Source organism: Podarcis liolepis (genome assembly GCF_965112155.1).
Source record: "Podarcis liolepis genome assembly, chromosome: 17".
In the NCBI taxonomy this organism is placed as follows: Eukaryota; Metazoa; Chordata; class Lepidosauria; order Squamata; family Lacertidae; genus Podarcis; species Podarcis liolepis.
In genome coordinates, this window is record NC_139571.1 from 37,120,694 (window position 1) to 37,148,635 (window position 27,942).

The 27,942-nt window shown below is 46.7% G+C and overlaps 1 protein-coding gene across 3 annotated transcripts; it reads left to right on the forward strand.

Annotated features, from left to right (window-relative positions):
* Positions 1 to 1,301: 1,301 nt before the first annotated feature.
* On the forward strand, positions 1,302 to 27,686 carry LOC310696361 (stimulated by retinoic acid gene 6 protein-like). 3 transcript variants are annotated; one of them, XM_083481807.1, is made up of 18 exons: positions 1,302 to 1,498; positions 7,245 to 7,317; positions 7,405 to 7,505; positions 8,734 to 8,867; positions 10,413 to 10,533; positions 11,968 to 12,013; positions 12,494 to 12,622; positions 14,821 to 14,894; positions 15,600 to 15,711; positions 16,814 to 16,964; positions 19,428 to 19,503; positions 19,717 to 19,798; positions 21,071 to 21,119; positions 21,207 to 21,324; positions 24,005 to 24,124; positions 25,232 to 25,395; positions 25,664 to 25,816; positions 27,052 to 27,686. In XM_083481807.1, the coding sequence occupies exons 1-18, from the start codon at positions 1,482 to 1,484 to the stop codon at positions 27,144 to 27,146; spliced, it is 1,815 nt and encodes a 604-aa protein (XP_083337933.1). In that variant the 5' UTR covers positions 1,302 to 1,481; the 3' UTR covers positions 27,147 to 27,686. The 3 variants fall into 3 exon arrangements, with proteins under 3 accessions (XP_083337933.1, XP_083337932.1, XP_083337934.1); XM_083481806.1 differs by having other exon boundaries at positions 1,308 to 1,498; positions 26,778 to 27,686; XM_083481808.1 differs by lacking the exon at positions 1,302 to 1,498 and adding an exon at positions 4,032 to 4,046 and having other exon boundaries at positions 26,778 to 27,686.
* Positions 27,687 to 27,942: the final 256 nt, after the last annotated feature.

Sequence of the window (27,942 nt, forward strand, 5' to 3'; positions counted from 1 at the left end):
CTTGGCAATTTGGGCTGGACATTTTAGGTGTAAAAGGGAAGTGTGCCTCCAATTTGTTTTGGGGTTTGTGGAGAGGGACAACGAAAAAGTATTGTTGCACCTGAAAGCACTTCAGAAAGCTATTATAGCATAAAGTATCATGGATTAAAATCTCAGATAGACTGAAAACTTAAAACAACTTCAAAGCTTCATTTATACTATCAGTAACCTTGATACCCAGCCAAAATGTCCTTTGCAGCTGCTTAGCGACCGCATATCAGAAAGGATACGTTTGTGTGGACCTTTCTTCCTACACAGGCTAAGAACAAAAAAACAGGATAGGAGCGAGGTGTGACGATCATGCTGCAACCATGATGCAAGCCGTTTGGACTTTGCTACTTAACACTGGGCCTACATAATGGATCTTCTCTTGCATGTGAAGAGGGCAATATGGAGAACAGCCTGGATTTTGGCAATGGATGCTGCTGCTTTGCGATCTCTATAAAAGCATTTATTTCTCTGTTCCAATCCAGAGAAGGCAACACTCCAAAACACATGTCTGTAGCACCTTTTTCTCTTCTGCCTGGCCTTTTCCCTATTTCGGATGTCTAGCCAGGCTCCTTTGCATTTGTGACTATCAGGCTTCATTAATGTGTGGCTCCAAAATTCCGGATCCACCCCCCAAAAAAAAATCTGATGCAAAAATCTGACCCAAACCCAACCTTGTTCTATTGACTCCGAACCAATGCCAAAGTGGTGCACTGGTTTTGTGCCATTTTGTGCAACAAACCCAACTGTACAGTCCCCCAAACTGAGCATTTGAAACTCAAACTGGGGTCCATAGGGATACCCCCAAACCCAACCTTGTCCAATTGCCAATGTGGAGTGCTATTTGGTGCCATTTTGTGCAGCATAAATTGCTTTCTGCACTGCCCTCAAACTGTCTTGTCTTGACACACAGAGCATGTCTTGACACACACAAAAGCATGTCATGACATGATTGTTATGTCCTGTCATGACGCACAAGGCATGTCACAACATAAGACACATAATGTGTGTCATGACATGCCTTGTCTATCATGACATTGTGGACATGTAATGACATGCCTTGTATATCATGACATTACCTTCATTGTTGTACATTGTCATTTTGTTGACACTCTTCGAGTGGGCTGCATGATCACTTCTGTTAATTGCTGCAACGGTGTCAGTAATTCAGGAAACTTCTCAACAGGCAGGCTGCAGGATATGCAACATTTTCTTTATGCTCATATGAAGTAAATATTTAACCCGATGTTTGCTTTCTGTCCATGGCAAGCTCAGTGGGTGTTGCAAACTGACACAGGCTTCCCTTCAGAATCCCAGGGAAAATACCAGGGAAGACTGCACTGCACAATTCCTGCTGGAAGAGAAGGAAGGCAGAGAGAAACATACCCGGATCCCTGGCACGTGAATAGTTGTGCTTAGATGTGCCTCTGGAATTGAGTGCAGAATTGCTCAGCATGGCCGCTGAGGCATGGTAAGTTTGAGCGGGGAAGTATCTGCTTGAGGTCCATTGTCCTGCCCTTAGTAATTCTGGGTTCTAGATAACTCCAGTATTGAATCAACCGCAACTCATGAGAAGACAGAGCTATGCATTCCCAAATAAGAATAGGATCCTTTGCTTCATGGTTGCCTGTTAATGCTGTTCACAGAGAAATCTGAGGGCTCCTTTGGACAAAAAGGAGCCAGGAATACTAGAGCAAAACAGCAGCCGGTAGGCTTAGTCTTTATTGAAGACTGTCGCGATAGGACTCCCACCTGCCACAAGGTGGAACAAGATGGAAGCCCCGAACAAAAGAGCCCCCAAACTTTTATTAGCTGCTAATCCCCATGTTACCCCCCCAAACTACATCACGGTTACATCATGAAAGGGGAGGTCTGGTGGCAGTAATCTGAGCATCCTGGACCCTGCCCCATGGTTCTCCTTGCCCTCCACCAAATACCCATCAAGTGTAACAAAAAGGATATTTATAGTTCCCTGTTTCCCAGCCAAGTTAATAGCGCCCTTTTGTTTTCATCTCTGTTTGTTATTTCTGGAATGGCTACCTGTCTGGCACTCAGGTATCAGGATGCCAGGGATTATCACTCAGGCAGAGGGGCTGCTGAGTAGCTGAGCTCACATGTCTATATGAATTTCTTTTTTTTATTTTTTATGTATTCAGGATTTTCTTGTTTTACAGAAGTGTAGTGCCTCGTATTCTTTTTTTCATGTAACATTTTTACAAATCCGTTTCCGTGTGCTGCTCTGGTTTGCTCTGGCTTAATCATGCTGGCCACATGACCCGGAAGCTGTACACCGGCTCCCTCAGCCAATAAAGCGAGATGAGCGTCGCAACCCCAGTCGGCCACAACTGGACCTAATGGTCAGGGGTCCCTTTACCTTTACCTTTAAATAAGAAGAGGACAGGAGGGACGGAGAGCGTTGCTTCGAAAAGCAGGGACTCTCAAACCTGCCTCCAGCTCTCCCTGTTACAATCAACAGTGGGAGGTAACTGTTTAAACTCATCCACTGATTCGTCCTAACAAATGCCCCCAACTCATCTATTTCTCCCCCAGTCTGGCTAATTCCTGGAGAGCATTTGCAGGGGAGAAATAGATTGCATACCCTCCAACATTCCTCAGATGAAAATAGGGACATTTTTCACACACATACATCCAGCAAGAAGTGTGCATGCACACGAAAGCTCATACCAAGAACTAACTTAGTTGGTCTTTAAGGTGCTACTGGAAGGAATTTTTTTATTTTGACTATGGCAGACCAACACGGCTACCTATCTACTACTACATCCAGCAACTGACCCTCTATTTGACCCCCCATTTTTTGTTGCCGTCCCCCCTCACCACAGAGCATTTCCTATCAGAAGAAGGGCCGCCGCCACTTCATGGTCAAATCTGTCTCCTGGTTTGTTGGGCGGGGCAGCATCAAATTGTGTGGTTCGTTGGGAAAAGTACTGTGTGCTTTTGGTGGTGGTTTGCTTGTTTGCTGGCGACACGCAATTTCTTCCCTTGAAATCTCCTACTTTGTAACTGTGGAGCTGCATGGTCTTCGATGGGTTATTCTTCACATGGGACTGCCTGCATGCCCCGCGGAGGACCTTAAGGTCCTTAGAGGTCCCAAGTTGCAAGGTGGTTAGATTGGTCTCAACTAGGGCCAGGGCCTTTTCAGTAGTGGCCCCGACTTGGTGGAACGCTCTGTCACAAGAGACTAGGGCCCTGCGGGACTTGACATCTTTCCGCAGGGCCTGCAAGACAGAGCTGTTCCACCTAGCCTTTGGTTTGGACTCAGTCTGACCCTTATGTTTCCCTCCCCTTATGGTTTTGATCTATGGGCTACTAATAAAATGAGGCTGCATTTTAAATTATATTTTAACCTGTATTTTAATTTTTTTTTATTGTAATTTTACTGGTGTTAGCCGTCCTGATCCCGGCTCTGGCCAGGGAGGGTGGGATATAAATAAATAAATTATTATTATTATTATTATTATTATTATTATTATTATTATTATTATTATTATCGTCATTCATGTTTGGGAGCGTTATTTCTTCCTTCTTTGCCAGCCCTGCAATGCTGCTCATCATAATACCAAGTTGAAATGGCTCTGGCTGGTTTACAGAGCTTTGAAGAGGGTTCTGACTGGAGAAAACGAAAAAATAGTACCAGGTTCCTCCGAACACTGTCAATAAGATTAGCGTCTCATTATCTTGACCTTTGCCTGTCTCTCAATGGCACTTTGCAGATGTTTAACTCCTGTTTTCTCCTGTCAGTAGAAACAGAAAGAGAATTAGGAATGGCTGTTTATAGCAGAAAGGGGAAAGATGTTTCTTCATATATACATAAAAAGGCAAAGCTGTCATTGTACAGCTTCTTCCACACACCCCCCCCTGATTTTTAGTGCTGCATCACAATCCTGGATTTTCATGAAGTCAGGGGAGGGGAGGGGAGGAAAAGAGAAGGCAGGTTGCACAACTGCAGTGAGGAGGGAGAGAAGCTGAGAGAAAAGCAGCGTTTTTCAACAACAGCAGAGGTTTGAGTAAAGCAGGGATGGAGAGACACTGAGGGGGCGTGGAAGTTTGAATACAGTGAGACGGGAGTTGGGAAAAGCCCTGTTATGTCAGCATGTCGGTGTTAGCTGCTGTGTTGTACCCATCTGTGCTATTTCTCCTTGTTAAATGAAAACAAAAACCCCTCAGTGTCCCTCAATCCCTTGAAATAAAAAAATTAAGGCCTTATTTGTTGTTGTTTAGTCGTTTAGTCCGGCTCTTCGTGACCCCCTGGACCAGAGCACGCCAGGCACTCCTGTCTTCCACTGCCTCCCGCAGTTTGGTCAAACTCATGCTGGTAGCTTCGAGAACACTGTCCCACGATCTCATCCTCTGTCATCCCCTTCTCCTTGTGCCCTCCATCTTTCCCAACATCAGGGTCTTTTCCAGAGAGTCTTCTCTTCTGATGAGGTGGCCAAAGTATTGGAGCCTCAGCTTCAGGATCTGTCCTTCCAGTGAGCACTCAGGGCTGATTTCCTTCAGAATGGAGAGGTTTGATCTTCTTACAGTCCATGGGACTCTCAAGAGTCTCCTCCAGCGCCATAATTCAAAGGCATCAATTCTTCGGCGATCAGCCTTCTTGATGGTCCAGCTCTCACTTCCATACATCACTACTGGGAAAACCATCGCTTTAACTATACAGACCTTTATATATATAATAAATGTACCAAGCAAACACATACATAAATATATAAACCACATGTCTGAAGCAGCACAGGAAAAACAGCTCTGTAAATATTTTTGACTCCCAAACTGACCAAATGTTTGCTCTGCAAAGTCAAATGGAAAAGCCTCCCCATTGTCTTTTCCTTAACAAATCCTGTCTTAAGGGTATGTCTGTGTATGAATAGGGTGAGTCTATGACCTGGCTCAGGAACTAAGTATTTATCATTACAAAAGACTGGCCAGGCTCCCCAGGGCAGTGTTTCCCAACCGGTGTTCCGCGGCACACTAGTGTGCCGTGAGACACCGGCTGGTGTGCCGTGGGAGGGAGGCGGGCGAGTCGGGCGGCGAGACGCGGGGCGGCGGCGGCGAGCAGCGGCCGCCCAGCGCGGGGCTCTCGCCGTCTGCCTGTCTGGCTGCCTGCCTGACGCGCAAACCCCCGGCGCAGGCGCCCCGCTTGTTGACACGGGAGGGGAGGGGGGAGAGGAAACGCTGCTGGTGCCGCTGCTCCTCGGCGGCGGCTCCTCCTCTCAGCCCGCCCTGCCTATATTTGCACCAATCCCCGCCCACTAAAGCATTCGCGCCTCCCAATGGGAAGCCTTGCCGGGCGGCGGGTGCTGCTGCCTGAGAGTTCTGAAGCCACGCCCACTTTCCCAGAGACTGGCGGTTCTGAGGGATCCAGGGCAGGGCCGGCGCGCGCGCGCTTCTTGCTGCCCGGGCGCTTGCTCTAATCCCGCCTTCCCTGGGAGGGAGGGATGGCGGTGGCTGCGAGCGTCCGGGGTGGGGCGCGCGCTGGCTCTCCCTGGCGGCCCCTGTGCCTGGCGTTCTATCAGTGCGCCTCCTCTCTCTTTCCCCACCCATCCTCCACGTGCTGCGCTCTAACCCGGAGTTAGAAGCAAATTAGAACACGCCCCCCGTGTGTGGTGTGTTTTTTGTGCTGCTCCTCTTTTTTTAGGGCTTTTTGGCGGCTTTTGGGACGGCGTCGAGGGGTGGCCGCCTCAGCTGCCGCCGTCCCTCAGTCCCTCGCTCTGCTGCCTCCTCCCACCCCGGCAAGGGGAAGGGAAAAAACTTTCACTTTTGTGCGTCCCTCCCGGCGTGACGCTGCGCGCTGACGTCACGGGGCGGGGCTTTAATGGTGGTGTGCCGCGAGATTTTTTTCCGGTAAACAGGTGTGCCGTTGCCCAAAAACGTTTGGGAAACACTGCCCCAGGGTATCCAATCAAGTAAACATTAACAGGTAACTTGCCAGACAGGAGGTAAACAACCCACTCAGATTAGGAGGTAAACAACCCACTCGGATTTCTGCTGTAGTCCACCCTTCTGTGATATAGGTATGATGTTTCTGGGGGTGGTCTTGGAGTCCAAGGTGGGCAATTTAAAATGCCTATATAAGGGCAGACACACCTGGGTTCTGGGTCCTCCTCCTTCTCCTGCGTATGAAGGGGGCACCCTGTTTCAACAGTTCAATAAAGATCAGGCTTACTAGCTGCTTTGCTTCTCAATATTCTCTGGTTGGTCTCTGTTCTTATCTCCGACCGATGGAGAACCTACAAAGGACTCTATGAGGGCTCTTGTGTCCCCCATAAGGGAATAGGGGCAGATCTTCGTTTATTACACGCTGTATTACTCAAACCCACCCATGCAGATTGGAGACATCTGTGCATTACCTATCTTTTGACAGCCAAGTAGCTTCACCTGCTATTCTCATTTTTTCTATGTAGTCCACATACAATCTACCGTATTTTTCGCTCTATAGGACGCACTTTTCCCCCTCCAAAAATTAAGGGGAAATGAGTGCGTGTCCTATAGAGTGAATGCAGGCCGTGCGACTAAGCCCAAAGCCAGAACAGGGAGAGGGAGTGCTGCATAGCGCTCCGTCTTGCTGTTCTAGCTTGGGGTTAGCTGCGCAAAGCCTCCGCAGGGCAGCGGGGTGAAGGCACCCTGCTGTTCTGCGGAGGCTTCAAAGGCTGCGCTCCAGGGGCTTCAGGCAGCTATCCGCAAGCCTTCGGAAAGCAGCAGGAGTTCCCGCTGCGCTCCGAAGGCTTGCGGATAGCTGCCTGAAGCCTGGAGAGCGAGAGAGGTTGGTGCACACCGATCCCTCTTGCTTTCCAGGCTTTGCTTTGCTGGAGAGGCGCTGCACAATTTTCCCTCCCTGCTCAGCGCCCCTTTAGCGAAGTGGGAGGAGAAATGGAAGGGGCTCTGTTTCTCCTACCGCTTCGCTGAAGGGGCGCTGAGCAGAGAGGGGGAGAATTTTTTTCCCCTGTTCTCCCCCTCCTATGGTCCAGTGCATCCTATAGAGCGAAAAATACGCTAGATCTATTGCCTATTTGTTGCCCCTGAAAATGCTCCTCGAGCAATTTCTTTCCAAAAGCATAAGCTCATTGTTCATGGCAGATGTAGCTTAGCCATTGTTGAGATTTTTTCCGGCTCCAGAGCTTATGAAACAACTTTAAGGGAAATGGAATCTTCATCTAGCTTTCAGATAATTTTTTAAATCTACATTTGTGTTTCCTGAGCAGGCCATTGAAAAATGGAACCTGCACAAGTTCAGTGGACATGGAACTCTTCCTGCATTGTTCACTTCTTCCATCGGTAAGTTGAGGAATCTGACTGCCAACTCGCAATCGGATGGTAGTCTGTCCCTTGACATGTCTGCATTCATTTCCCCCCTTTTTGTAGATTGCCATCATTGTGGTGCTGTCCTGCCTTGAAAAAAGAGCTAGGAGAAGCCGGCTAGATGAAAAATGGCCTCTTCTCAACAGGAGATGCGGAATAGTCATGTGAGTCTCCCTGAAAGGCACTTTGCTGCGGTAACCGTAAACCGGTCACAATGAGACCATTGCCTCAGAGCACCTTTGGACACTGGTTCACAGCAAAAGGGTTTAGGCTGGAGAAAGAGGAGTGCAGAAAACTTGGCAGAAGAACTGGTGTGTGTGTGTGTGTGTGTGTGTGTGTGTGTGTCCTGTATAATTGCTTTATTTCCCACTGGTTAATTCTTTTACCAACACTAGTTGTATTGCTAATAATAATAATAATAATAGTAATATTTATTTATACCCCACCCATCTGCCTGGGTTTCCTCAGCCACTCTGGGTGGCTCCCAACAGAATATTATTATTAATAATAATACAGTGGTACCTCGGGTAACATACGCTTCAGGTTACATATGCTTCAGGTTACACACTCCACTAACCCAGAAATAATGCTTCAGGTTAAGAACTTTGCTTCAGGATAATAACAGAAATCATGCTCCAGTGGCACAGCGGCAGCAGGAGGCCCCATTAGCTAAAGCGGTGCTTCAGGTTAAGAACATTTTCAGGTTAAGAACGGACCTCCGGAACGAATTAAGTACTTGACCCGAGGTACCACTGTAAAGCGATAAAACATCAAACATTAAAAACTTCCCTAAACAGGGCTGCCTTCAGATGTCTTCTAAAAGTCAGATAGGTGTTTATTTCTTTGACATCTGATGGGAGGGTGTTCCACAGGGCGGGCGCCACTACTGAGAAGGCCCTCTGCAAACCGGGACACTTACTTCCGGGTTTGTGGCATTCGAGAGCCAAAACGTGCAAGTACAGTCATACCTTGGGTTACAGACACTTCAGGTTGTGTTTTTTCGGTTTACGGACCGCCGAAACCTGGAAGTACCGGAACGGGTTACTTCTGGGTTTCAGCAGCCGCGCATGCGCAGAAGCGCTAAATCGCACTTTGCGCATGTGCAGAGGCACCGAATCACAACCCGCGCGTGTGTAGATGCGCCGCTGTGGGTTGCGAACGCTGCAGGTTGTGAAGGTGCATCCCACACGAATCATGTTCGCAACCCCAGCGTCCACTGTGCCAAGGCATTCAAGAACCGAGGCATGACTGTAAATGGAAATACATTGTAGCTGAAGTAAAGATAACCATAATAATAGTTGTTTGTTATTTTAACCACCCTGAAGAGACCATCCACATGCTAGCGGGTTGCTGTTACTTTCCCATGGAGCATGAACGTCTTTTTGTTCACAGACCCTTGGATTTTACGGGGGCGTTCAGCAATCGGTGGTCCCTGGGCTTCGCCTTTGGAGCTACAGCCAACAAAGTCATGATTCTGTTTTCGGAAAACTACCTCCCACTGCCCAGCGAGTTCAGATGGGCAAAAGGTAAGAGGCCCCTGCTGAGAAATGTCAGCCTGCTGCATAAATCAGTTAGGGGTCTTCATCGAGTCCCTGGTTGAGGAAGCTGTGTGTCCCCAAGCTGCTGCCCTTCAGATATGTTGGACTAAAGCAGGGGTCAGCAAGCTTTATCTTGCCTGGGCTGGATTGGTCCCATGGAGATCCCTCTGTGGGCCGGATTGTGCATGAGCGCGCCTGCCCACGATTTTCAGTGTCTGCACAGACACGATTTTCAGCGCCGCAGAAGCGAGTCCCTGCGCCTCACAGGTTTAGCGCAGCATGTGAGCAGGCCACTCGGTTTAGTGGTGTCTCGTGGGCTGGTCAAATGACCTTCGTGGGCCGCTTCTGGCCCATGGGCCTTAGGTTGCTGACCCTAGATTACAGCTTCCATCTGTGCTCCACCACCAAGCAATGAACCTCCCTAATATGAAACTCCTTCAGAGGGTGACAACACAAGGACAGGCCTTTTCTGCAGTGGCTCCCTGTTTGTGGAATGCTCTCCCCAGCGAGCTTTGGCTGGTGCCTTCATTATGCAACTTTCTTCTTCTTTGGCGATCACTCGTAGCCGAGTAAGATTGTCTTCCGTGAACACAGTCTTAACAGTGAGTCCGTAAGTGACTGTGGAGGCAAATTCTGGATCCACACATTCTTCCACAGTGGGGACATTGGTTTCTGGACAGGAGCTGATCACGGTGTGGATTTGCCAAACATGCCTTCCTCTTAGCACGTTTCTCCCTTTCCTCCTGCATTCGAGAGTCTTCAAAGCCCATGACACCTTTGGTAAAGGCTGTTCTCCAATTGGAGCGCTCGCAGGCCAGTGTTTCCCAGTTGTCAGTGTATATACTACATTTATTTTAGATTTGCCTCGAGACAGTCTTTAAACCTCTTTTGTTGACCACCGCCAAAAGCCGTGACAGATACAGACAGAGAGATAACACGCTGCAAAGTTTCCCAGTTGCCTGTGTTTATATTATATTACCTTTAGGCAGCAGGCAAAAATGTTCCTCTTTAACCAGGCTGATTGACATCTAATGCCTTTTAAAAATGTATTGTGGAAGGGTGTGTGTGTGTGTGGGGGGGATTATTAGGTTGTTCTTGTTCTAATTTTTATTACCGTATTTTTCGCTCTATAAGACGCACCAGACCACAAGACGCACCTAGTTTTTGGAGGAGAAAAACAAGAAAAAAAATATTCTGAATCTCAGAAGCCAGAACAGCAAGAGGGATCACTGCACAGCGAAAGCAGTGTGTATCCCCTGGCTTCTGGGACAGCCGCGCAGCCTGCATTCACTCCATAAGACACACACACATTTCCCCTTACTTTTTAGGAGGGAAAAAGTGAGTCTTATAGAGCAAAAAATACGGTATGTATTTTGTGTTTTTAGATTGGGATTTTATGTGTGAATAGCCCAGAGACCTGCGGGTATAGGGCGGTATACATATTTAATAAATGATAAAATAATCATCATTTGTTTACCCCTACTGGACTTTCCTAATATTAGGTTCGAATGATCTGTTTTCATCTTCTTACAGCCTTTGTTCTTCTCACTGGGGCCCTGGAAGTGGGCCTTTCCTCCTATCCTTTCTTTGCTTGCCTGTCCACACAATTCTCGATCACCGGGGCCACGCTTGGATTCCTTTACACAGGAAGTTGGTGAGCAACATGAGATAACTGGCCAGAATGGCACTTGTGGGTGCGATGGGCATGTGGGGAAGCTGGAGGTAATGAGAGAAGCATCATATCATGTTCTGCCTGCGTCCAGGGTTGCCAATGCAGTGCCCACAGACACCTTTGTTTCTCCTGTGACACCTGAGAAATGTCTCAGTTAATATCTCCTCTAAATCCTCTAACGATGCCTTATGAGGAACGGCTAAGGGAGCTGGGCATGTTTAGCCTGGAGAAGAGGAGGTGAAGGGGCGATATGATAGCCATGTTCAAATATATAAAAGGATGTCACATAGAGGAGGGAGAAAGGTTGTTTTCTGCTGCTCCAGAGAAGCGGACATGGAGCAGTGGATCCAAACTACAAGAAAGAATATTCCACCTAAACATTAGGAAGAACTTCCTGACAGTAAGAGCTGTTTGACAGTGGAATTTGCTGCCAAGGAGTGTGGTGGAGTCTCCTCCTTTGGAGGTCTTTAAGCAGAGGCTTGACAACCATATGTCAGGAGTGCTCTGATGGTGTTTCCTGCTTGGCAGGGGGTTGGACTCAATGGCCCTTGTGGTCTCTTCCAACTCTAGGATTCTATGAGTCTATGATCCACAAAGCACAAAGTTGTGTGGCAAGACCACCTGGAAGAATTTTACCTTCATGATCTCGATATAATAATATATCCATATAAAACCATGTATCCTAGTGATCATGTATCATATATAACCATATATGCTAGTGATGATTTTTATATATCCATGTATCCTAATGATGTTTGAATCGCTAAGGCTTCAGCAGAGCTAAAAGTGCTAAAATCTTAAAATCCAAAAGTTTTGGATTTTATTTCTCTCCCTGCCTTGCTTTTGTGCTGGAAGGAAGCAATAAATCTGACGTGTTGGCATTTTTCTATAGGGAACCTACTCCAGACAACTTTTCAGGCTCATGAGATGGGGCTCAGTTGGGGAACTGGAAAAGCAGTCAGCCATAATGCAATCTTCTAAGTCGATAACAGATGGTGGGGGTTCTTCAGGTTTCAGTGGCCAAATAGGTTTCTTTTCCTCTTCATTGCTGAAAATTAGGTTAAAGGGCCAATTGACGCACCATCTAAGAAAAGCAGAAGTATTCTTTACATGGTCAGAGGAAAAACCTGTGTGCGCTCATTGGTTTGATTTTTGCTGCAACATACGAATATATCATGTTTTATGCTGTTTGAAATCAGGTATAAAAACCCAATGCACAGGGGCTTCGGCTCTGGAAACGATTCCACTGGGTCTTTATTGCTCAGCAATAAACTTTGCCTTCTTGTTCTCCACTGCTGCGCCTGTCGATTCTTGGACACATTTTGAGTGGGCAACAGGTATTCCTTACTTACTTGCAACAGTTGGGGGAGACCGACAAATGCCATCGTGTCTCTCCTTTTTAATTTTATTTTACAGGTTTGCCATCATAGCCATGAACATTGTGCAGTGCCCACATGGACAAGTGAGTCTCGGGTTAGGCAGTAATACTAAGATGTTTGACATCACAAATACTTATCAGGGACATTGTTTTTAGCCCTTTGCAGGAGTTTAATCATATACCACGAATGAGGGTGCTTCTAGAGTACAGATTCTTACCTTCCCACCCGGTGGGATTCAGTTATATACTGGCAAATTCAGGTTGCACAATCATAGTGTTTTTTATCAGACAAACCAACGCCGCTGGCCAACTGGGAGGCTTAGTGTGGGCAGAATGCCAGGCATGGTGACACTCTTGTAGCTTCTCATTGGCTCTGTGAGCTGGTAGCCTAACACATTAAAGCACACTCAGTTCTTTGTTGGACACCGTTGAAAACAGACCACCATGGCATTGTGGTTTTAAGGTCTGAGTGGGGAATATTTGGGACTCTACTTGGGGCATACAACTGAATATTTGCAGCACCAACGGATAACCCTTTTAATCCACATTTTTTTTTCTGTGCAGATCATTGGGGAATATGAAAATATTATTTTTTACTGGCCCTCCGTGCTCTGTCAGGTTTTCCTGCTAGGCAGATTTGTTCATATGTTTGTGAAAGCGTCACGGGACCGACTCCGGCTGCCTCCTCTAACTGTGAGTATTTCAGCATCAAAGGGAACCCTCCAATTTCTCCCTTTTTATCCTTTTCACTTATATAATGAACTCTGGAATTTTACTGTCTAATGAGACCATTGATCCATAAAATGAAAGGAATAAACAGTGTACTGCAGTCACACAATCAACCAATCAGTAGCTGAACTGGGTTCCACACAGTCACAAAAAACAGCAACAAAAAGCCGCAAAAATGCAAAATAAATAGCAAAAACAATTGTTTTTAAATGATATATGCTAAATTGGATTTTTGTATGTCTTTGTGAGCTGGAGTATTGTTTAGGGGCTTTCAGTGGGAGTGTATTGTTTATTAGTGTGTTACGATTGTTGATTATTTCCATTATTATTTATTTATTTTATTATTTTATTTTATTATTTTTATTATGCATTTTATTATTTTTATTATGTATTTTATCATGTATTTTGTTTTGATTATTTTAATTACGTATTTTGTGTTTTACACATTGTAACTTTGTGTTGTGAGCCACCCCCAGATGCTATATGCATATAGGGTGGTATGCAAATTTAATAAATAAGAAACAATAATTTTGTAAAGATGTGATTAGTCCCCAGACACTTTTGCGTGTTCTTAATTTCAAGGTGTGCTCTCTTTTGGACTCTTTCAGCTGAAAGATGTGTTCCCTGGAATAATGAATACCACAACACACATGTAACTGGCTGTAAAGTAACATAACATTATATATAATAAAATTGTAATCTAATCATCATATCAAAAAATTGCAAAGCACTGTTTCTGATGGCAACAACATATCATATTACTATGTTTTTATTGTCGTAAAATCCAAGGATTTGTTTAGTCATTTAATCATGTCCGGCTCTTCGTGACCCCCTGGACCAGAGCACGCCAGGCACTCCTGTCTTCCACTGCCTCCCACAGTTTGGTCAAACTCATGCTGGTAGCTTCGAGAACACTATCCAACCATCTCGTCCTCTGTTGACCCCTTCTCCTTGTGCCCTCCATCTTTCCCAGCATCAGGGTCTTTTCCAGGGAGTCTTCTCTTCTCATGAGGTGGCCAAATTATTGGAGCCTCAGCTTCATGATCTGTCCTTCCAGTGAGCACTCAGGGCTGATTTCCTTCAGAATGGAGAGGTTTGATCTTCTTGCAGTCCATGGGACTCTCAAGAGTCTCCTCCAGCAACATAATTCAAAAGCATCAATTCTTCTGCGATCAGCCTTCTTTATGGTCCAGCTCTCACTTCCATACATCACTACTGGGAAAACCATAGCTTTGTCGGCAAGGTGATGTCTCTGCTTTTTAAGATGCTGTCTAGGTTTGTCATTGCTTTTCTCCAAAGAAGCAGGCGTCTTTTAATTTCGTGGCTGCTAGTCAAGTCCAAAGATTGTCAAGTCCAACGATTACAACTTGCAATGCCATTTCATACTGACATCTTCCTTCTGCATCATCCTATGTCTTAAAAGTGTAACAAACGAACTTGCCTTGTGCAGAGTCCTATGTCTTGAGAGTGTAACAAACAAAACTACATAGTAACAATCAGGCAGCTGATGATAGATTAGTTCTCAGGATACATCCTTGTTTCGCCCATTGGGCTTCTTCAGCAACAAGGTTTCCAGGAGATTTTTCAGTAGGTTTTTTCAGCCGAAATAGTCCACAGGAACGCAGAAGTTGCCAGTCAGTTGCCAGCAATTTAATAAATAAGAAACAATAATTTTGTAAAGATGTGATTAGAACCCAGACACTGTAAAAAGGTAAAGGGACCCCTGATCATTAGGTCCAGTCGTGGCCGACTCTGGGGTTGCGGCGCTCATCTCGCTTTATTGGCCGAGGGAGCCAGCGTACAGCTTCTGGGTCATGTGGCCAGCATGACTAAGCCGCTTCTGGCGAACCAGAGCAGCGCATGGAAACGACGGTTACCTTCCCGCTGGAGCGGTACCTATTTATCTACTTGCACATTGACGTGCTTTTGAACTGATAGGTGGGCAGAAGCAGGGACTGAGCAACGGGAGCTCACCCTGTCGCGGGGATTTGAACCGCTGACCTTCTGATCGGCAAGTCCTAGGCTCAGGGGTTTAGACCACAGCGCCACCTGCAACACACTTTAGCGTGTTCTTAATTTCAAGGTGTGCTCTCCTTTGGACTCTTCCAGCTGAAAGATGTGCTTGCTGGAATAACGAAGCATCTCTTTTCTTCTCCCTGCAGGAGGAGAAGGCCTCCATCATGGAAGTACACCAGGCTCAATATGTCCAGCAGCTCATGAGGAAGCCTCCACTGATGTGAGCAGGGTCATTCTGTCCCAGGGGCATTTGCCTTTTTAGTCTAGAAAAATAATAACAGTGGAATCTGCATGGAGGTTTTTATAAGCTCCAGCTGCCCCTGCTAGGGACAGCTCCTATTTTCAGTCTTCCCCCTTGCCTTTCCTAGGCTAGCTGATGCCTTACCCACCATCCCTGGCCAGGAGAAAATAGCATCTGTTGACCGAGGTCTCTTCCTGGGAACCTGTTTCCTGATTTGTTTGCATGGGGTTTATATGACTTTCTGTCAATCAATCATTATTCCACTCTTGTAGTGCCCCTCACCATCACACACACACACACAACCCTACCGTATTTTTCCATGTATACCACTAGGTTCCCCCCCTAAAAAATAATGTCAAAAGTTAGGGGGCGTCTTATACATGGATAGGGATGTGGGTGGCACTGTGGGTTAAACCACAGAGCTTAGGACTTGCCGATCGGAAGGTCGGTTGTTCGAATCCCCATGACAGGGTGAGCTCCCGTTGCTTGGTCCCTGCTCCTGCCAACCTAGCAGTTTGAAAACACATCAAAGTGCAAGTAGATAAATAGGTACCACTCTGGCGGGAAGGTAAACGGCGTTTCCGTGTGCTGCTCTGGTTCGCCAGAAGCAGCTTAGCAGTTTTCACACACAGCCCACCTTCCCTTGTCACTTCATGCTCTTTACACGTTCTTTCCCGCCAACAGGCAGCCTCAGAAATCCTGGATCCGGCGGAATGTGTATGAATGGGACCCTTATTTTCAGTTCCCCAGCAGGATGATCACCATGGCTGTGCTTGCCCTCATCTGCCTCTACATGGTGAATAAAATATTCCCTGTTTCTTTCTGGGTGGGTGGAGAGATGTTTTGGAGTAACAACTTGGCTTTCCGGAGTAGGTAAGAGCAGCTCAATTTATTGTTTTCCAATGGGGCAGATGTATTAATCTCTCTCTCTCTCTCTCTCTCTCTCTCTGTGTGTGTGTGTGTGTGTAAGATCCAGCTTCCTCTTCTCACAGGAACGGCCCTTTGTTCATGGGGGTATCTGTAGTAGTAGTAGTAGTAGTAGTAGTAATAATAATAATAATAATAATAATAATAATAATAATAATAATTTATACCCCACCCATCTGGCTAGGTTTCCCCAGCCACTCTGGGTGCTCCCAACAGAATATTGAATATTAAAAACATGATAAAACGTCAAACATTAAAAACAAGGCTGCCTTCAGATAGTTGTTTATTTCCTTGACATATGATGGGAGGGTGTTCCACAGGGTGGGCACCACTACTGAGAAGGCCCTCTGCCTGGTTCCCTGTAGCGTCACTTCTTGCAGTGAGGGAACTGCCAGAAGGCTCTCGGAGCTGGTCCTCAGTGTCCGGGCTGAATGATGGGGGTGGAGACACTCCTTCAGGTATACTGGGCTGAGGCTGTTTAAGGCTTTAAAGGTCAGCACCAACACTTTGAACTGTGCTCAGAAATGTACTGGGAGCCAATGTAGGTCTTTCAGGACTGGTGTTATGTGGCCACTCCCAGTCACCAGTCTAGCTGCTGCATTCTGGATTAAGTGTAGTTTCTGGGTCACCTTCAAATGTAGCCCCATGTACAGCGTATTGCAGTAGTCCAAGCGGGAGATAACCAGAGCATGCACCACTCTGGCAAGACAGTCTGTGGGCAGGTAGGGTCTCTGCCTGCGTACCAGATGGAGCTGGTTGACAGCTGCCCTGGACACAGAATTGACCTGTGCCTCCATGGACAGCTGTGAGTCCAGAATGACTCACATTAATGAACATTGATGCTTTAATTGTTCATATTTGGGCTGCAGATCTTTAAAGGAGTTCACTAGTGAAGATTAGCAGCAGGAAATATTGTCTGGGAATAACTGCTGCAAGTTAACTGTTCCTTTTTATCCATTTCTCTCCTCCAGTTTGTTGTGAATGAGTTTTATGTCTTCAAGATGGTCTCACAAGCGCTGCAAGCTCTGAAGTCCACCTTTGATGTGGTCATTGTTTCCAGCAATACCACAGAAGTAGTTGCCCAGGTTGAGCATTTGAAAGACTTTATTGACGTCACAGAAGGTATGGGCACAGTCTGTGACTTATTTTGTATGTGTGTGTTGACGACAAAATGATGTTGGTGGTTGTGTTTCACCAGCTTTTCACATCTGCTGATGCTGACATCCATATCTTAGGCAGCCCATGTCTGCTGTTCAAATATGGACGTTGCACGGACTATAATGTACCTTCAATTTAAACTGGGCTCTCTTCCACAGACAGCATGGGGGATGCCGATTAGATGGAAACTCTCAGAGTGATTAAATGCAAACAACCCATTGCAGTGGTGAGATGGGAGTGGGGATCGGATCTGGAATTCAACACCTTCACACACCTTCACACACCAATCAGGAGGACCCAAACTATTCTTTGGGGTGACGGTTTTTTGGGGGCACTTATCAGATTCTGGATTATAATGGGCAAGTTCCTGTCGTCAGGAGATCTATCAGTCCTCTTTTTTCCAATTAGTTTTTTTTTAATCAAAGATTTTCTTGTGTTCCAAAACAAACAAATTTATATTTATATTTTGCTACAGTGATCTATGTTTACTCCTGTTGGGTCTTTCCAGTGTCTAGTTATGATGTTTCTTGCTGCCTCTCAGTCCTCTTGATGTTGGGTTCAGGCTGAGGCTTCTTCCAAGGGCATCACTCATTATGTAGCTGGAGAGATCTTCATCCCACCCCAAAACACTTTTACTTTTCTTTTAGAACACAGGTGGCCCTAGAGTCTAGATGTTTCTTGGACTCCAACTGCCTTCAGCCCCAGCTGATGTGGCTAATAGCTGTGGATGAGAGAGAGGGAGGCAACATCTAGAGATACTGTTATGTACTGAGCTGAATAGGATCCAAAATGCAGCAGTCTCATTGGTCCTAGAACAATAGGATTCAGAATGCAGCAGTCTGATTGGTCCTAGAACAATGCAGCATTATGATTGGTCTGCAGGAGCCACCCAATCCAGCTAGAGATGGAAGTGAATCCACAACCTGATTGGCCTACAGGAGAATTCTGGAATTAGCCAGTCACGTGCAGCCCATTGTGTAAATAATGTATATAAAGCAGATATTTTGGGGAAACTTGCATTCCTCCTCACCACTATGAGCTGAATAAAGAGCATGAAATCTACTCTCGACTCTGGGTATATTTCAGATACTCAGGCTGGCTACTCTTCCCTTAGAGCTACTATGTTTGTCAGGAGGCAGGAATCCCTTCCTGCTGAGAAAGCAGCATGAATGACTGCCAGGAATGTGTATGTGCTGAGAGACACACGCAGGGTATGTGAGCCTGGCAGAGGAGCCTGCTTTCATATTCCCTTGCATGTCTTCAGTTTCACCTCCAATTCGGAAAATCAACTGTCTTGCCAAAGGCAAGGTGGTTCTTTTAAACGGAGATTCAGAAGCAATACAAAATGCACAAATGAGTGAGAAGATTAAAGATTTTATTCTGAAACAGCAAAGCACTTCAATCTGCCACTTGCAAGCCCCCATGAAACAGCAAAGCGACTCCCCCAGGCAAGGCTGGATTTAGGTTTGATGAGGCCCTAAGCTACTGAAGGGACGTGGGTGGCGCTGTGGGTTAAACCACAGAGCCTAGGACTTGCTGATCAGAAGGTTGGCGGTTCGAATCCCCATGACGGGGTGAGCTCCCGTTACTCGGTCCCTGCTCCTGCCAACCTAGCAGTTCGAAAGCACGTCAAAGTGCAAGTAGATAAATAGGTACTGCACCAGCGGGAAGGTAAATGGCATTTCTGTGTGCTGCTCTGGTTCGCCAGAAGCGGCTTAGTCATGCTGGCCACATGACCCGGAAGCTGTATGCTGGCTCCCTTGGCCAATAAAGCGAGATGAGTGCCGCAGCCCCAGAGTCGGCCACAACTGGACCTAATGGTCAGGGGTCCCTTTATCTTTACCTAAATCTGGCACTGCCCCCAGGTAGCCTCAGTTTGCACGGCCCTGGGGCCAATCAGTCCGTGCATGAGCTTCAAAGAAGCTTTGCCCATACCGTCCGATTTTATAGATAACCTGTTTAACTTTCCAGACTGGCTACGTGCAGCTAATCCATCAGCCGCCCCCTCCCAATGCCTCACTTTCTCAAAACAATGTCCAACATGAAAGAAGGTACCCAGCACTATCCTCCCAAACGGATTAAGGCAGCTGTGTGGGGCGCTTCACCGCCTCCCAATCTTCTCAGGACATCAAAGACTGTTCTCACACCATCAAAAAACTTAACAAGAGCGAGGGAGGGGGAAGGAACAGAGGCAGGAAGGGCTCTGTGTCAGACCACTAACTCCTGATACATTTTGTTTTCCGGATGCATTTCCCATACACTGACTCACAAGTAAAAAGAGGGTGGTGAGAAACAGTTCTGAAGCTTGCAAGCGTCTTGGTACCTTCCATGCCTGTGAAAGCAGAGCAGTTTTGAGGTTGTGTTGACTGAGGATACGACCTCACAGAGAGGATGAGGTCACACAGGTGACGGTTCTTTGTCCCACAGGTGTTTGGCTTTTCACCACCGTCACTGCCTGCCTCACCAGTGTCAGCTACGTGTTCCACATCCTGGCCTGCTACAGGTATGGAGATGCTTCCTGCCTTGTATCTTATTCTGCGAGGATTTTGGGATCCCGGGGGGAAGTGGAGGAAAAGAAAGAGCAGCTTGTCCAAGCGGATCTAGGCAATCAATTCAAGTCCTGGCAAAGTCAAGTCTAGTCCAAATTGTATTTGTATTTTGGGGCACAGCTGACTCTGGCAGCATATAAATAAACTCGACTACCCTATTTTCCTAGAAAGCACATGAAACGGCTGTGGGCTGGCCAGAAGCAATTCCTTCCGTTGGTGTTTGTCAGGCTGTCATCTTCTCAAAATGTGGTGAGTTCTCACTTCTCTTCCCCTTCAAGTCTACCCGCAGCAGTAACCTATCTTGCAAAAACCCGAATCTCGGGTCTCGGGAATCCAGACGTTGTCTGGAAAGCTCTGCCCTGGCTGCTCATTCCATATTCAGCCCAATTCAAGATGCAAGTGTTGATTTATACAGCCCTAAATAGTCTGGGTCCCAGTTATATAATGGAGTACCTCCCCTTGTCCTATCCCGCCTATGAATTGAGATCTGCTGGTGAGTCCCATTTGGCTGTACCATTGCCTAGTGAAAGCTGGATGGTCAGAATTCAGAACAGGGTCTTCTCAGTGGCTGCACCCTAATTGTAAAACACTCATCCTGTAGAGATTAGGCAGGTGCTGGCACTGAGGAACATTTGGTGCCAGGAAAAAATATGTTTTTGCCCAGTCTTTTGAAGTTTAGTCTGTTTTAAGATGGCTATTGTGGCAAATGAAGGAATATGTGAATAGGTTTTTAATTCAATTTTGATGTGTTGATTTTCTGTAGTTGATTTGTTGCTCTGTTACCATTGCATGATGAAGGCTGGAATACAGATCCCATAACTAACCAACCAACCAACCAACCAACCAACCAAACACATACATACATACATACATACATACATACATACATAGGTAAAGGTAAAGGGACCCCTGACCATTAGGTCCAGTCGTGGCCAACTCTGGGGTTGCGGCGCTCATCTAGCTTTACTGGCCGAGGGAGCTGGCGTACAGCTTCCGGGTCATGTGGCCAGCATGACTAAGCCTCTTCTGGCGAACCAGAGCAGCACACGGAAACGCCGTTTACCTTCCCACTGGAGCGGTACCTATTTATCTACTTGCACTTTGACGTGCTTTTGAACTGCTAGGTTGGCAGGAGCAGGGACTGAGCAATGGGAGCTCACCCCGTCGCGGGGATTCGAACCACCGACCTTCTGATCGGCAAGTCCTAGGCTCTGTGGTTTAACCCACAGTGCCACATACATACATACAAAAAATAATGGCATGCTGGGGTCAGTTTCTTGGTCACATGGAATGTTGGGAGAATGAGACAGAATGTTTATGACTGGTCCCAAATGTTAGTCTTTTATCACTGCTTAGCTTTGGTATCAATGGCTTCAGCAAGGAAGATGGTCCATAGTAGAAGTCCTAGTGGAGATTTATTATATATCAGGCCATGTGTATATTCTTATTTTCTATTATACATTTGAGAGTTTATTGTATATAAACGTCTCTCCATTTTTTATTTTATTTTAACATTAACAGGCCGCAATAGCAAGATACTCTGGTTGGCAAATTGCATACATATTATGGGGTACGTGACTGTCTTTGTTGTGAACTGATGATTGCAGTTGCCCCTTTCTTCCCTGGTTAATTGTTCATTTGTGCTTTTCCCCTCTAGGGTACCTGATCATCCACACAGTTCAGTGCCTCTTTGGGGTGATGTTCATGTATGGCTTCGTTTTGCCCATCAAGCATGGTCAGGGGATCGAAATGCTAAAAAGTCTGGGAACTGGGATGTAAGTGCCCTGCATTTTTTGTACGGTCTACTAGGGTACTGACTGAGAAGGAGGTTGTGAGCCAGGACATTGGTCAGGCAGGCATTCCCTGGGTAGTCCTGGGCGAGTGATGATCTCTCAGTTTTGCCCAGCGCTTCCTACATTCACGAAACATTACCGTATTTTTCGCCCCATAGGACGCACCGGCCCATAGGACGCACCTAGTTTTTTTGGGGGGAAATAAAGGGCGAAAAAATTATTTCCCCCCCCAGGTGTGCTGCGCTAATCCCAAAGCTTGGGGCGTGCGGAGCTCAGCGCGCCCCAAGCTTCTGGGTGCAGGCAAGCTCTCCGCTAGCCCTGGGAGAGCTGGGTCTCCCACAGCTAGCGGATGTCTTCCTGAAGCCTGGAGAGCGAGAGGGGTCGGTGCGCACCGACCCCCCTCGCTCTCCAGGCTTCAGCGAAAGCCTGCATTCGCCCCATAGGACTCACACACATTTCCCCTTCATTTTTGGAGGGGGGAAATTGCGTCTTATAGGGTGAAAAATACGGTAATTTTGTTCTCAGGTGCTCCTTGTGCTTTATCAAAGAAAACATAACTAGAAGTGCCCTTTGCAAGCTGTGCTTGTGAACCTGATGACTCTGATTTTTGGGGGTGAAACATTTGGTTTTCAACCTTATGATCCTCGCAATCCAGACATTTACCATTTCCCCATCTGGCTGAGCTGCTTCTAGGTGGGTGACTCCTAGGTATAGGTAAAGGGACCCTGACCATTAAGTCCAGTCATGACCGACTCTGGGGTTGCAGTGCTCATCTCGCTTTATTGGCCGAGGGAGCCGGCGTTTGTTTGCAGACAGCTTCCGGGTCATGTGGCCAGCATGACTAAGCCTCTTCTGGCTAACCAGAGCAGCACACGGAAACGCCGTTTACCTTCCCGCCAGAGCGGTACCTATTTATCTACTTGCACTTTGACGTGCTTTCGAACTGCTAGGTTGGCAGGGGCAGGGACCGAGCAACGGGAGCTCACCCCGTTGCGGGGATTCAAACCACTGACATTCTGATCAGCAAGTCCTAATCTCTGTGGTTTAACCCACAGCGCCATCCGCGTCCTTCGGGTGACTCCTACTGCTACCCAAACACAGAGGTTGCTGAAACTGGCTCCCTCTGGGGGCACAGGCCCGAGAAGGGCGTAAATATCAGCTGCCAGACTATGAAGTATATGGTGCTTATGTGCGCGATGATGTGCTGCTGCTGCTGTCATGGTGAGATCAAACATGGGAGACGTTTCCTATCCTTCTTACACCATGGAACAAAGTTGATTTTTTTCAGAGGGTGGGTGGGCTCCAACACAACTCCTTGCCAGGGGTGCAAAGTGTTATGTACTGAAGTTTTCACTCTGGGCCAGCAGGGGGATACTGTAGATAGTTTTCACTCAGGTCCACAAATGCAAATAAGGGATTGGAAGTGACGTTCAGTGATTGGATAGTTACAGAAAATGGTTACTGTTGCGTTCTAGTGGAGCTCTATATAAGCAGGCTGGCTAAACCCTTCAGTTCAGTTCTGTTCTGACCAGTGAATAAACAAGAGCTGTTTGAAGAATCGCTGTGTCGTCTGATATGTTCACCCACATATGAAATGCACACCTAGGGTCCTTAACACAAAGGACCCTAGGTGTGCATTTGCCCAAAGATTGCAAGTTACAACAAGTGGAATTGCAATTGACTCTCCCTCCTATGGGGAATACAGTGGTACCTCGGGTTACAGATGCTTCAGGTTACAGACTCCGCTAACCCAGAAATAGTATCTCGGGTTAAGAACTTTGCTTCAGGATGAGAACAGAAATTGTGATCTGGTGGTGCGGCGGCAGCAGCAGGAGGCCCCATTAGCTAAAGTGGTGCTTCAGGTTAAGAACAGTTTCAGGTTAAGAATGGACCTCCAGAACGAATAAAGTTCTTAACCCGAGGTACCACTGTATTGCCGATTTCCTATGTGTTCATTCTGGTATTTTCCAGCCACCCCAGTGGGTGTGGCATAGCAGTTGTTGTGTTGTTGTTGTTTAGTTGTTTAGTCATGTCTGACTCTTCGTGACCCCCTGGACCAGAGCATGCCAGGCACTCCTGTCTTCCACTGCCTTCCGCAGTTTGGTCAAACTCATGCTGGTAGCTTCGAGAACACTATCCAACCATCTCGTCCTCTGTCGTCCCCTTCTCCTTGTGCCCTCCATCTTTCCCAACATCAGGGTCTTTTCCAGGGAGTCTTCTCTTCTCATGAGGTGGCCAAAGTATTGGAGCCTCAGCTTCAGGATCTGCCCTTCCAGTGAGTACTCAGGGCTGATTTCCTTCAGAATGGAGAGGTTGGATCTTCTTGCAGTCCATGGGACTCTCAAGAGTCTCCTCCAGCACCAGAATTCAAAAGCATCGATTCTTCAGCGATCAGCCTTCTTTATGGACCAACAGCAGTTGTAGGAGAGGCCATTTGCAGCTCTGCACAGATTCCCCTTAATAACCCTTGTAGATCCATGGCGTTTCTTGACTTTGCTGGTTTTTTAAATCAGTCTTTCAATTATTACTAGCGGTCTGTTGTCAGTGATAGCTGGGAAAGAAATGTACTGATGCATAACTGACCTTACCTTAGCATTCAGCTCCTTATATTTGTGTTACAATCTCATAAAGCTGTCACTTCTCTCTGCCTTTTCTGCCTCAGCCTCACACTTGCCGTTGTCATAGGGCTCATGCAACTGCAGATTGCAACAGCTACTGCCTTCTTTCTTCAGCCGAAGATTTTGCTGACTGACAAGGAAAAGCCTTTGGCTCTTGATAACAGGTCAGTGCAAGGAAGTTGGGTTGCCAACGGGGTTTGTTTTTTGACCAGGGGAGGGCCTTTCTACTTCCCATTGTTCAAGTTCATGATAGAAAAATCTGTTCCAGTCGAAGCTGTGCAAGGCAAGAAATGTTTGCTGCCTCTGTCTGATGGAGGAAAAGTGTAACCATAGTGTTTGCCGGGAGAACATACTAGTCAGGATTCTCGCAAGGACATTGTTGTCTGTCTTGAACAAGAACACAACAGTAACAGGAAAGTCCTGTGACGTTAAGTCTGGTGCTACCTAGTGGTTAAACTTTCTAATAGGTAAAAAAGGTAAAGGTCCCCTGGACGGTTAAGTCCAGTCAAAGTCAACTACGGAGTGTGGCGCTCATCTTGCTTTCAGGCTGAGGGAGTCAGCGTTTGTCCACAGACAGCTTTCCGGGTCATGTGGCCAGCATGACTAAACCGCTTCTGGTGCAACAGAACACTGTGACGGAAACCAGAGCGCACAGAAATGCTGTTTACCTTCCCGCCAAAATGGTACCTATTTATCTACTTGCACTGGCGTGCTTTCGAACTGCTAGGTTGGCAGGAGCTGGGAGCTCACCCCGTAGTGGGGATTTGAACCGTCGACCAAGAGGCTCATTGCTTTAGACCACAGCGCCACCCGTGTCCCTTATACTTTATAATAGTGCCATCCTCACAAGGGAGCTTGCACAAGAGAAGGTCTAGAAAGCAAACATGGTGCCACAAGTATGACGTAGTGAATTGGGAAGAACCGAAGGTGAGGTGTAAGGGAGTGTCCAATTTTGGCCTCGCACAGGGTGCTGCTGAAATTTGAAAGGCCAAAGTCTGGCCCTGTGTCCAGCTAACCTCCCCTCAGAGCGGAGCAACTGAAAGTAATGGACTAAAGGTAGTCATGTCCATTAATTCCAATGGGCTTACTCTGAGTATGACTAGACCCGGAGCCCATCCGTACAATCTTGTGACTTGCTTTTGATTCCCACACGTACCTTTAGCTGGAAGCCTGAAAGCTAGAAGCAGTTTGATTCATTTTATGCTTGATGCTGCCTCCTTGAGTGCGTCTGCTATTGTGACTCTCCTGTGGCGATTTGTCCTTATTTCCAGGAAAGCTTTCCACAATTTCAACTACTTCTTGTTCTTCTACAACGTGGTGCTGGGCCTGGGGGCCTGCCTGTTCCGTCTGCTGTGCAGCGTCATCGTGGGAGCTTGGCTGATTGCTCGGATAGACAGGACAATCATGCCCAAAGGCTATGAAGCAGCTGACCTGGGTAAGGCCTGGGCTCCTCTCTCTCTCTCTCTCTCTCTCTCTCTCTCTCTCTCTCTCTCTCTCTCTCCCTCTCTCTCTCCCTCTCTCTCTCCCTCTCTCTCTCGGGCCATAAGGCTGGAAGGTTCTCAAACATCTCTGGCTTTCAGAAAAGAAGCAAGCGAGCAAACTCAAAGGGCAAGGGAAAGCCCACAATGAAGGCTGCATGATTTCATCAGCTTAATAGCTAAATTAATCAACTGAATTTCTCCCTCATTGTGATTCGACTGCAGGATTCAGGACATGGATAGGGATGCTCTTTATGGACCACCACCACACGAATCCAACCCTCGTCTGTTTTTGCCACCTTCTCGTGGTCCGAACGAGAGAGAGACAACAGCAGAGAACCACTGACTATCATCATTTCACCAACGCAACAGTAACAGGTAGACTCTAGTTGGGCTGCTACAGATTTATACACATTACAGTAAATATTAGGAATATAGTTGCCGTTTATCAATACTTGCTATTGTTTTAGGATGCCAGTAAGAAGTGTAAGCAAATTCTGACATTTACTAGCAAAATCTCAAAACTCCACAAGCGCCTTAGGATCAAATTTCACCGTCTTTCTTGCTCTCTACTGGCAGATATGGGCACTGCAGTGATATGGGTCATCTATGAAATGTTCAGGTTAGGAAATATTGCATTCTCACAAGTGTGTAAACTGGGGGTAGGCAACCTACGGCCCATGGGCTGGATGCGACCCAATCGCCTTCGCAATCCAGCCCACAGACAGTCCGGGAATCAGCGTGTTTTTACATGAGTAGAATGTGTCTTTTTATTTAAAATTGCATCTCTGGGGTTATTTGTGGGGCATAGGAATTTGTTCATCCCCCCCCCCAAAAAAATATAGTCCAGCCCACCACATGGTCTGAGGGACGGTGGACTGGTCCATAGCTGGAAAAGGTTACTGACCCCTGGTGTAACAGCAGTGTGTGTGTGTTTGTGTGTGTGTGTGGATGCTTGGTTCGTCCCACAGGTGAAGCCAGTATACAGTGGTACCTCGGGTTACATACGCTTCAGGTTACAGACTCCGCTAACCCAGAAATAGTGCTTCAGGTTAAGAACTTTGCTTCAGGATGAGAACAGAAATTGGGCTCCGGCGGCGCAGCAGCAGCAGCAGGCCCCATTAGCTAAAGTGGTGCTTCAGGTTAAGAACAGTTTCAGGTTAAGTATGGACCTCCAGAACGAATTAAGTACTTAACCCGAGGTACCACTGTACTGGGTGTTTTTTGAAGTGGCAACCACGTTAATGAAGCGTGTTCCACCTGGTGTCCGTGCCTTGAAGGAGAAAGGATATTAGGCAGCATATTAGAAATTAAGCACTGATGCCTTGTTTTCTTTTAGATTTTAGGGTTTCCAACAAAGCCAGGACAAGGTGGCTGCTGTCATACACTCTTCTAAATAACCCCAGCCTTTCAGCACTCAGGAAGCCAAAATGAGGGTCCTCTCCTACAAATGCGTTGCTAATTTCCCCCACTACAGATGCAACGGGACTGAAATGAACCTCACTGAGACTGCACTGCCACATTCCTCATATACAACTTCCTAATACTATATCAGAACATTGGCCCATCAGGATGAGTCTATGTACTAAGATTGGCTGCCGGTCTACTTCCAGTTCTGCAACCTGAGACCCTCTTAACTGAAGAGACTCCAGCGATCAAATCTGGGACCTTCTGCTTGCCAAGGAAAAACTCTGCTATTGAGCTCTAACCATTCATCCCCTGAACTTGAGCTTGTTATTTGAGATGGTCTGGAGAACTGCTAGCCCAGATGTTTTTATGCCTGTATGATGTGGAAGATATCTGAATAGTACCTCATTTGCTGTCTTTCATCATGTTTCCGGCATTTTTCTGCTATTTCATTGGTAGGTCTCCAGTGAAACCCGTCTCTGGGTGATTTTTGGCATAGATGAATCGAACTGCTGGAACTGTAGACAAAAGGCCTTTGATATGTCCATCCTTCCCCAGTGGAAAATGTACTACAGCTGCATCTTCAAAATTCACATGTGGTCACACTGGTGATGTCACAGCACACACCAATGAGATCATAGTTACTGTATCTAGACATCAGAAAGGCCACGGCTCAGTAAACCTGATGCCCATATATGTCTGGAAATCATCCGGTTTCAACTTTTCTTGCTGGTCAAACTTTGTAATTCAAAATGAGGATACAGAAATATTGACAATTTGAACATTGCAAAAACTAAAATACTTTCGCGCAAATAAATACTGCTTGTTTAAATGTGACAAAGATGAGAGAGATGTTATTTCATGAGCAGTAGTTGTTCTAGTGGGACACGGGTGGCGCTGTGGGTTAAACCACAGAGCCTAGGGCTTGCCGATCAGAAGGTTGGCGGTTCGAATCCCCGCGACGGTGTGAGCTCCCGTTGCTCGGTACCTGCTCCTGCCAATCTAGTAGTTCGAAAGCATGTCAAAGTGCAAGTAGATAAATAGGTACCACTCTAGTGGGAAGGTAAATGGCGTTTCCGTGCGTTGCTCTGGTCTGC